This window comes from Micrasema longulum, unplaced genomic scaffold (genome assembly GCF_059751315.1).
Source record: "Micrasema longulum isolate JH-2025_06_02 unplaced genomic scaffold, ASM5975131v1 h1tg003539l, whole genome shotgun sequence".
NCBI lineage: Eukaryota > Metazoa > Arthropoda > Insecta > Trichoptera > Brachycentridae > Micrasema > Micrasema longulum.
The window spans coordinates 4,415-16,283 of NW_028280585.1; the positions used below are offsets into that span (position 1 = coordinate 4,415).

An 11,869-nucleotide genomic window follows, 5' to 3' on the forward strand; every position below is an offset into this window, starting at 1 on the left:
CATTTACTTTTTGTAGGTGTCTGGACGTTCACCGTTGATAATGACAAGATTATGTATCATGACTTATAAGATTGGAAGCTGGAAAATAAAGATAGGTCTTTTCTGACTCTGACGCGGGAGATTTTTAAATTTTTTTTTAAATTTTAAAAGGTACATGTTTTAAAAAAAAATCTATACATATCTACTTTTACACATCTAGTAAATGTTATCACTATAACTCTCCAAAAAAAGAGACTAACTCTTGTGACTGGAGAGTGACTTACACTGTTGTAGTTGTTTATTTATAAGAGTTCATATAATTTTAAATACGAGCACATGAGAAGAAAATAAAAACATAGGATGTATAAAGAAAAAAAACATAAAACAATAAAACACTATTCTAATTAAAATTTAATGTAGTTTTTACACGTGTTCAAAAAAATCTTTTGATTTATTTTAAATTTATTTATTGATATATTATTTTTAATAGTTTTTAGTTCATTGGGAAGATTATAATATTTTTTTACACCTTAGAAGACAAAGCTATTTTGACCATGACTTGGGTGGAATTTAGGAATTTTAATATTATGTTGATATCTGAGTAACTTATTCATCTCAAATTGACTATTTTAAGATAAACTTTTGTTTTTTTTACTATATCATTACAAATACGTACATATTTAGAAGGTATTCATAAAAATATACATACTCATAATCATTTTGTCATTTTGATGAGCGGCATTCATTAGAATCACACGAACTAGATACACAAAATACACTGACCTAAGAAAATCATTGGTATGAAGAAATAAATTTGCTATTTTTTCTTGTTGGAAAATTACGGTATCGAAAGAACTGTGATGCTTCTACAATTTTTTTTTTTTTCAGAATTGGAATTGCTAATAACGGGAGGTGCAAAATGTATGTGGACTGAAACTTACTACACTGGAAAAAGTACAGTAACCGTTTATTATTCTGGAAAAGAAACTTATTTCAACATTACTAATAGCTTACTAGCTGGTAAATCTTATCCCATAACAGGTACTAAAATCTATATTTTTACGTTTAAGATACAAATATTGATTAAAAAAAAAAAAAAAAAACTATTATACAGGATGTTCTTTAAACCCTGTCACATCCGAATCCACGATGATCAGTATGAGCAAGAAGACATATTAGCACATAAAAAAATATTTTTAGAACAAATAAAATTTAAAATATTAAAAAAAACAAATGGTTGCTAACTTCTGCAGGGGAGAAATGATCGGGTTATAATATCGGGTTATCTTTATGGACCGTCGAAGATAACTTTTTAACTTACCATTGTAATCGGGGCCCTGAAATGCCTCAAAATTAGACAGCGGAGAGACTATCACTCGTACTTCATAGCAGTAGCGAGCGGTGATTTTTTTTATTGGTAATCTACAAAAAATGATCATTAATTTGTACCTATATGTAAGTACATAATATATAAGTAATATGATTATAAATGTCTTTTTTTTGTAGTTGAGTGCAAATCAACTCAATAACCAATTATAATTAACTTCGTGATACACGTAACTTTATTTCACACTATTTTAATATAACACTTGTAAAAAATGTAGTTTCTGTTAGAACTTCGGGACGAAAAACTGACTTGGGAGGACGTACAGGAGCTGGCAGTTTATTGAGATGCTAGGAGGCTTTTTGTGGATACCATATGCTATACTTAGGGAGCGGACATGGAATGATAATTATGATGATGAACCTTTAATATTCTATGTAAAAAAACTCTCTAGAGTCGCTGTGTGCTAACGTGAGGTTACCTTAGAAAACCTGAGGTTATGAAATTATCACCTGATACTTTATTTTATTAAAATTATATGTATGTCTGACTATACTGATCTAATTAGATTTCAGATTGAAAGTGGCCACTTAAACCAGCCAATGACAGGTCATAAGCCCTGTACATGCCTTGACTTCCATATTCCCTTATTTAAGGTTTTCTCGATCCCTGTTGTAATTTGTTAATCTTAATGACCCCCGAGGGGGTGAAATCCAGTCTTTTGTCTATGAACATTTAGACAAACTCAAATATTGTAATGAAACCAACTGGTCCAAGAAGAAGTTTAAAAATTGAAAAATTGTTTTCAGGCGTTGCCTAGTATGTGAAATAATTCAGTCAGATGATACTCTTCACATCAATAAAGGTTTCAGCTCTTTAACTTCACTAAAATCAACAGATGGAAGAATTGAAGAAATATGGATGTTCAAACATAGGCAAAATGGTGAATGTTACACAATGTGTAAAGTGGCCACTTAAACCAGCCAATGACAGGTCATAAGCCCTGTAAATGCCTTGACTTCCATATTCCCTTATTTAAGGTATTCTCCATCCCTGTTGTAATTTGTTAAGATTACATATCTATCTCTCAAGTGAATGTAATTCTCGGAGATCCTGATGAACAAAACATTTAATTTAAAAGTACCGAATATACTTAATTACGCGATATAATTATTTTTTTATGTGTTAAAGTTTATTTGAAGACCACAAAAAATTTCTTGGCTATTTTTATTGTAGTTGCCGATATATTAATTAATTAAGCATAATTTGCAACGCCGGGTTCGTTACAGAAAGGGACGGGTTAACGTAAAAAACAAATCATTCAAAATTCTTTGATTTAATATTTTTTATCTATCTAGATGGCTGTGTGGAACTTCCAGCGGGAGAGCACAAGTTTGATTTCTCTGCCTTTATACCCCCTGAAGCTTCAACATCCTTCGAAGGAGTCTACGGAAGAGTCAGATACACTGCTAAAGTGACTTTCAAAAGACCCGGACTATTAGACTCAAACCAAAGCCTAAAAGCTTCATTTACTGTTCTTAGGAACCATAACCTGAACTTGCATCCGTATCTCAAGGTAAGACAAAACAATGTAAAAAAAAAAGGAATGTACATCCTAAATTAGACCTTAAGTATTAAAATACCAGCTGCAAAATCTCGAGGAGCAAAAATATTAAAAACTGTATAGATAAGTTAATTGCAGCCCACGAAACCAATTTGCAGAAAATAATATATAATTTCTTAGCCTTCTGAAATATTAATTGAATCGCGGTCGTGAAAAGTTATTTGGTATAAGAAAATTAATTGAAAATTTTCCAGTAATTATTGCCATTTTGGATTTAACATAATACATTGGGTTTCAAAGAGAGTTTTTTTTTATCAATATGGAAAATAAATACCAGTTACAATATTTTGAGTTCGACCAAATGATTGTTGAAAAATACTGGATTTCACCCCTAGGGAGTCATGAAGATCAACAAATTTACACGACCTACGACCTGACATTGGCCGCTTTAAGTGGCCATTTTACACAATTTGTAACATTCTCTAGCAATTATTTTAATTTATTTATATTATTTCTGTTACAAACTATAATTATGATAAAAATAATGTGACCTTACTGCAGTTACCCGTGCCGAGGAAAATTAACAATATTTATATATTTTTTAATATTTTTCATTTGAGAATAAACAAAGAAGACTAACTTAATAAACAGAAATAATTAACAAAATTTTTAGACAGTTTTAAACATTACGTATTTATGTTTATAATTAATTCATGTACATCTATATTATTTATATTAAAAAACACACAATGAAAGAACAAAAACCTATCAAAAGCTATACACTTGCGAAGCAGTTGATTCAATATTGGTTTGGGCGAACGAGACAATCCATTTAACTTCTACCTAGCTCCACTATCCATTTTTTACAGCCTTTTTGAACATTTTTTCGTTACTGATTGTTTCTTTCTAGGATTCAACGGAAGTAAATGACAGTAAAGACTTTCATATGTTTTTCTTCAAATCCGGAAGCCTTCATATAACTGCAAATCTTCCTCACTCTGGCTTTGTTCCGGGACAAACTATTCCAATACAATGTATCATTGAAAATAAAAGCAGCATTTCTATTGTCGACACCAAATTTACACTTAAACAGGTAAGCATAATCGTTGTGTTTTTGTTCAGGGTGCTAGACTCTGCATAATAACATAATATGTCATATATCTTCTTCACTTGGTGCCCTGTCAGGTAGGCCTAACGTTGGCAATCACTCTTGCGAAGGCCTCTCTGTCCTGTGCTGCCCGTAAAACCTGCCCCATAGTCCTGAAGCCAGTATTATCTCGTTTATTACGAAGCCAGGACATCTGTCTTTTTCCAGCCCCTCGGTGACTCTCAATCTTGCCCTTGGAGTTCAATGAAGCAAGTGGAACTTTTATTCACGCATCATAATGCCCCAGATTCGAAATTTTACGAACTTTCATGGTTGTTCAGAGTTTTATTTTCGTTCTAGCTTGACTCAAGACTTCTGAGTTTGTTATTAGGTCTGTCCAAGATATCTTAAGCATTCCTCAATGTAACCACATCTCAAGGCCTACAGCCAGTTCATAATGTTTACCTTCAGAGTCCCACAAGTTTGGTATAGGTTTTGAATAAATATTTGATCTTTGGTATCTATTGTACCCTCCCCCAATATTTCCATCAAATCAGAACTTTGTACCCTATCAAATGCCTTTCCATAATCTATGGAAAATGCAAAAATCTCTTTTCTCTGATCTACAGCAAAACATTGACAGCTAATAAACCCTCTCTTGTATCGGAGGCATTTCTAAAGCCAAACTGCGTATCATCTAGATCCTGTTTCTACTTATTCCGAATCCTCGCATGTATAATTAAGTAATTATTATTAAATATCACGTGTTTCGATTAAATTTTTGTGGTTACGAGAATGAATGTGAAGGATGCGTATTTGTATAATTTGTAAATTAGTTAGTGCGTGAATTATTATTTTTAATGATACAAACATATTTAAAAAAAACGTACATTCAATTCATTTCTGCACATTAATTTTTGTTAATTTTGCTTTTTAGCTGTGAAAAAAACTTGTCAAAATCTTTTAAAAATCATGTAAAAAAATAAAACGTTGTCAAACACTAGTCTGTCTTGTTTTTTAGAAGGTATTTTGAAATAACCCCGCGCATGTCCATATTATCCAAACGTTATAAAATTTCGAATGCCGTTTTTGGGTCTTACTAAAACTTATATATTACACTTGAAATGTTGTTTCAAATTTTACATTGAAATTTCACAAAAACTGCATACCATAAATACCAAGAATAATAATTATTGGATACATGAATTTTTAATGCGAATCTAGAAAAAATATTTAAAATATCTCAGTAAAACTTTTTGTTTATTTAGGAATTATCATTATTAAACGAATCTTTTCTGAAAGAAAATATGGAAATCTTGGTATTAAGAGAGCGTTTTTTTATTAGGGCAGGAGTTGACAACCATGATTTTTTCTAGATTGGTTATTTGAATTTTTGTTTACAGAATGCAATATACAAAGTTAAAAGTCCAACAAAAAAACAAAGATGTCATCGGAAGACTCTTTCAGAATTTAAAAGGAATGGAGTAGAGAAAAAACAATCAGAAAACTACAATGTCAGCTTGTATATCCCAGCTGTTCCACCATCTACTGATACATTGACTACCACAATCTTAGAGATCTCTTACTTTATACAGGTAAAAATGTTTAATTTACTCACGTAATTTTCTGCATACCTGGCAATTCAATATCAAAATAGTAATAATATTTAAACTTCATATTTTACTAAATAACATAAATATATTCTATTCATTTAGAATTGCCACTGCATTATGCATGTACATGTTGATGTTAACGACCTTATTTCCCTTATTTCTAGATTTGTCACTTCCTCCATTTTCGAAAGTGTTTTTATATTGTTTCTCAAAGAAAATATTTTTGTCTTTTATATTATTTTTAAATAAGGTCAAAGCACCAGTAAATGACCACCCTCCAGTAAATGACCATTCATTAATAAAACACAATGTTTTTTAAACCCTATCACATCCAAAACCACGATGATCAGTATGAGCAAGAAGACATATTAGCACATTAAAATAAATTTTAAGAACGAATAAAATTTAAAAAAAATATATATATAAAAAACAAATGGTTGTTAACTTCTGCAGGGGAGAAACGAGGAGGGGGGAGTCTGACACACCGTTAACTGCGTGGCTGCGCCCCCCTCGCTTCTCTCCTACAGAAGTAAGCAACCATTTGTTCTTTTTAATATTTTATTTTTACAAACTTTCTTCGTTCTAAATATTTTTTTTAATATGCTAATATGTCTTCATGCCCATACTGATCATCGTGATTTCAGATGTGACAGGGTTTAAAGAACACCTGTATGCATATTTATTATTTAAACCCCGCATAGAGTTGTACGGCAATGTAATTCATATGTATTGAACTTTGTATGATACGTTTCATAAACAAATTAATAAATCGATTAAATTTTTTTTAAATTGTGATTATTGACATTTTTAATAAATAATTCATTTGTTTTCCATAACGTTGAAAACACTTTATTTCAGATAAAAGCATTCGTAATGGGGATGCATAAAAATTACAAATTAAAAATACCTGTTGAAATTGGAACAATACCTTTTGTGAAATATGATGAATTACCAAATAATCCATCAACAAGTCAGTCAGCAGGTGCACCAAATTATGCAGATTACGGTAAAATAATTCTTTTAAATAATTATTTCGAATGAGGAAATAAAATGGTTTTTAAAAGCATTAACTGGGCCAAAAAAAATTATTTATTTTTCTGTATCGTACTATCGTCGCTATGATTTTTTTAAGTTTTGAAGATTTTAATGACTCCGTCCGTGACGTCACGAGTTGTCGTTGGTGAGTTCTGCTGAAATTTAATAGTAGAACCCCATAGCTATTAAAAAATACTTAACATTTAAAAAACTGGTTTCTTGGAAACCGGAAATCTATCACAACACTATCATTAGTTAATTTCAAAGAACTTGTAAAATAGTTCATTTTAATTTTTTTTTTCATTCATCTTCGAGAAGCTTCGCCGTACAATGGGGAAATATCACATACTACGAATACCGATAAAAATATATGAAATGGATTTAAAACAATCAACTGTATTTTTAAATCAATCAATGTTTTTGTAAATTAATGCAAAAAAGTAATTTATTAAAAATACGTTTCTAGAAAACACAACATGTTGGCCCTGACAGTTCTGACGTCAAGTATCGTGACAATGTTCCAAACTAATTTTAATGGACAGGAACAAATAAACATGAATCGTGACGTATCAGGGGCGTGGCCTATGGAATGACCGTTTCTGCGGGAATTCAAAATTATAAATTTAAAAATATTATTTTGCCACTAATATTTGTATGTTGCCACTAAATATTTTTTGTTGGACAGTATTTCATAAACCCTAATTATTTCAAAAATGAAAAATACTGATATTTCCCTATTGAAATATCTTATTTTTACCGCGTGTAAAGAAAGATTTATTATCCGATTTTCCTGAAACTCCCAACTAAATTTTTAAAAAGAATTATAATTTACCTAACAAATATAATAAACATATTAGATAAATCAAATATACATTATTAGTGTTTAGTTAAATATAAACAAACAAACCATGACTCCGTTTCCCCGTAGGTGTAGTCAGAGAGGATAGAACGCCATATCACTCTATATTTGCATACAGACCTTGCTTCCTCTACATTCGTACTTCTTCTCATGCACGCACGCCGATTATTCCTACTTTTGACATGTCCATCTTCGAGTATTTGATGGACTTGATCGTGCCATGTCTTTCTCGGCCTACATCGTTTTCTGCATCCATCAACATTCGCATTGTAGATCCTTTTAGCCGTTCTTTCATGGTACATTCGCTCGACATGTCCAAACCAACGCAGAACCCCTTTCTTGATTCTGTCGATAATGCATATCCCAGCCTTACACAGTTCACTGATCTTGACATTTGTGCACCTTTCATACATCGTTTTTTCCATACATTTGCCTGAGGGATCGCATTTCGACAGCATTTTGTCAACTTTCATCATCATTTTTCCAATTTCATGCTTTGCTCCCATACATTAGAGTTGGCACTAGAACTTCATTGTTAACTGCTAGTTTAGCCTCCTGCGATAAACATTTGTTCGCCAAAGTAGATTTCAGTGCACCGTTTACCCTGTTCCATCAAAGTATTATGAAACGCACAATTACGAATAAGGAAATATCGCTTTATTTACAATTTCAATTTAATAATGTTCAATGAAACACTGTCGTGTAAAAAAACGAATTGTGTTTTTAGTAGCATTTTTATTATTTTTAAAATGTATAATTTTATATTCCCGCTAAAACGATTCATTGCATTGGCCACGCTCCTAATACGTCACGATTAGGATAATTTTTTAACTTTGTTTCTGACCGTTTAAATTTAAATAGAAAATCGTCACGATACTTGACGTCACAATTGTCAAGGCTAAACAGGTCGCGTTTTTGTAAAACATTATTTTTTAACAATTTTATTTTTAAAATGATGTCTGATAACATTTCTCCGCAATATCATGTTTAAGGTACTTAATAGTTTATTTGATGTCCCGACTTTTCTCCAACAAATATTTTTTAATGTTCCTTCGCCTAAACTCAGAAATAATGAATTCTGTTCCTCGGTCATCATAAGACTAATTCTGGTTTCTATGCAACCTCTACCCAGAATGATAAGATTTGTAAAAAAGAATGAAGATATAAATTATTTTGATTGTAAATTGAGTTTTTTTACAAATAGGCTGATAAAATATGCCCAATAAATTAACTGTGTATTTGTAGAATTAACCTGGATTCCATATTTTCTGTCTAATGTATTGACTTGACTTTGCTTTTCTTTGTTGATTCCTTCTTTTATTTTTTACTGTATTATTATTGTTTTAGTTATATAATTTATTTAAATTTGACATTTTCCGTTAATTTATTAAATAAAAATAAAATAAATAAAGTATCAGTGATTTTTTAAATACATTCAATTTATCTAAATCCGATTAACATGTTTTTTATCGGCATTCGTAGTATTTGATATTTCTTTTTAATTCGTAAATTATACATTTAAATGTTTTTTGATAAAAACAAAAACTCAAAATAAATAATGAAAGATGAAGAGTGGAGTATATACTTTACGCGTTGTTTTAAAAAGCTCTTTAATCAATGTTTCTTTTTTTGCAGCCCCTCCATCTTACGAAGAAGTCTTGGTGGAAGATAGGATGAAAGAAAACAAATCTGATGAGAAAGGTGATAATGAAGATGCTGACGAATCAGAAATGTATAATCCGAAATATCCCGTATTCCGTTTCCCGGAAAAGAATCCTTTATGATCTAACGATTAGATTCAAAGAAAGAATCATTTTTACATGTGAAATTGTTTTTTTTACTTAAATTATAAAAACAATAAAACCCTTTGCACTTACAGCCAATCTGCTTAACTAAATGGATTTTTTACCCTTGAAAATAGACGCACCATATCTGGATTATGCTACGAGTATTTATATAAATTATTAAATAATCAAGTCGACTTTTAACCTACTCTCCAAAATCAATCTGAATATCCCCTTTTGCGTGACAATAAATAAGTATTTATTCCATCTGCCAGTCTGTAGCACTTACTATGCTCAACACTCTTTCCTCTATCGTTCTTGCTCTAACTATAATGCTTTTTTCATATATAGACATATTTAACACGCTTCATAATTTATTTAAAAATAAATTAAGACTCATTCTTGCCCACTCATTGATCCCACTTGCTATTTAATGATGCTCACACTTACACACAACTGAACACTTACTCCCACACAAACACACCTTTACACTTACTCTCATACAAATACACATAAACACACCCTATTGTTGAACCTCAATTTAGTGTGTATGATTCTTATTTAGAAACTTCGCTGGTCTTTCTTTAAACCGTATTTTTTTAATGTTATTATATCATTGTCGACTGTTTGTTTCTGAAAAATAAATAAATAATAAATAAAATGTTAAACAGTTTAATACTTTACGTATTTATGTTTATATTTCTTTTTTGTATACCTGTATTATTTATATTAAAAAACGTTTTAATTTTTCTTTTTACTTTTTTTTACTTACTTGTTCTTAATTTCCTAAATTCATTGAATAAAAAAATTAAATTTACTTTAAAAATAGAAAAAGATAAAAAATTAAACTTTCTTGACTTGTCATTAACAATAAAAAATAATAAAAAAACAGTAAATACCGTAAACCAACACTTACATACACAATTATTCATAATTCTTCAAATCATCCAATTGCCCATAAACATTCCGCATTCCATTCAATGATACATAGGTTAATTAACGTTCCTCTTGATGATACTAATTTTAAAAAACTTAATACAATAAAACAGATTGCTAATAATAATGGATATAGTGAGAACTTAAATGATAAAATATTAAATCTAAAACAAAAACGCAAACTTTTATATAAATATTTATATTCTACTCCCACAGTGAATAATGTTAACTCACCTAAACAATGGAGGCGGATTTTTTTTTCTATTTAATTTTTTCAAAACAATGATTCCCTACTTTCTACATAACTAATAATATAGGAACATTGGTAAAAAATCACCAATACAAACTCCATAAATATAATAAATCTGGGATATACCAATTAAATTAGAATTATTGCGATTCAATCTACATTAGAAAAACTAAAAAAAACTTTAATATTAGAGTAAAAAAACACTTAAGTTGCTTAAATAATAATAATTTTTCTGAGTTCGCAAATCATGTGATAGAAAATAATCATAACTTCGATAAAGACACTGGATTAAAAGTACTTCATGTTAAAAATAAAATAATAAAATTAAACAACTAAGTAATAATCTGAGAAATTAAAAAAGCGATTCATAATAAGAAAAAAATAATTAATAACCAAATAAACAATATTTCTTTTAGTCCTCACCTGTCTAGCTTCGAAAATATTGATATCAAATTACCACCCTTGTAAGGAAAAAAGACTTGATTTATTGGGTCCACGTGTAGTATTTAGTAAACACGATAAAAATAAAATAGGAATCAATTGATTAGTTACGTAAACCTTGACAAAGAAGCTTGTTTGCTTTGAAACCGGTCGGTGGAAAAAAAAAGTTTGTGGTTAAAAACATAGTTATTTTATTTATTTTAATAACGTGTTACTTGTTTATTTCATTTCAATCTCTAGGCGTATGTAGATACAAAAAAATGACTTGTACAATATGTGTTTAGATAAATTGATATCGATATTGGTCTTAAATTGGAAAAAGAAAATGAAGAGAGAGGAAAAGAGGAGAGAATAAGATAGAAACAATATATCTTTCTTCAGGCGTGATTCAAACAATGGTACTGTAGATCTTTGATAGTGAATGGGAGATGACTCCGCAGTCGAGCAGCACGGACTCTGTACGAGTTGAAAGAGTTAGAATTATAGATGGGACTCAAGAGGGTGCTACTGATTGAACATGTGTTTATTGAAGATTAATTTTAAAAATATTATGTTTTTGGCAAAATTTGGACATTTAAGATTTAAGCAACTGAGCTTGAACTGAACTATTGTCTAGTTCTATTTGATGAACCTTACTTGATAAAGGCTTCAGTTTTTATAAAATTAAAAAATCAGGTTTCCTCCCGAAGAAACTTTTTTTAGTCTTTCCGAACTAAAGAGATATGGATGTTCAAATGAACGAAACGTTTTTTTTTAATGTTTGTAGCACTTACTTTGAGGATCATTGTTATTAATAATATTTTTAAGAAATAAAATAATTTACTATTTTTAATTATTTAGCCCATTCTCTTCTCAAAAAGGTTTTCCCTCTTTATTGAAATAGATTTTTTTTTTAAATAAGTTTTTTGTTTGCAATTAAAAAAAAAATATCTTCATCTGTGTATATTGTACCTCTACGCAAACAGCGCACTAAATTCAGCGAATGCGCATTTGCGGT

General features: G+C 30.0%; 1 protein-coding gene across 1 annotated transcript; it reads left to right on the forward strand.

Moving 5' to 3' along the window:
* Positions 1-824: 824 nt before the first annotated feature.
* Positions 825-9,829, forward strand: LOC148270721 (arrestin domain-containing protein 3-like). The gene is made up of 6 exons (XM_088242265.1): positions 825-1,020; positions 2,662-2,879; positions 3,778-3,960; positions 5,358-5,549; positions 6,426-6,573; positions 9,097-9,829. The coding sequence occupies exons 1-6, from the start codon at positions 840-842 to the stop codon at positions 9,243-9,245; spliced, it is 1,071 nt and encodes a 356-aa protein (XP_088098391.1). The 5' UTR covers positions 825-839; the 3' UTR covers positions 9,246-9,829.
* Positions 9,830-11,869: the final 2,040 nt, after the last annotated feature.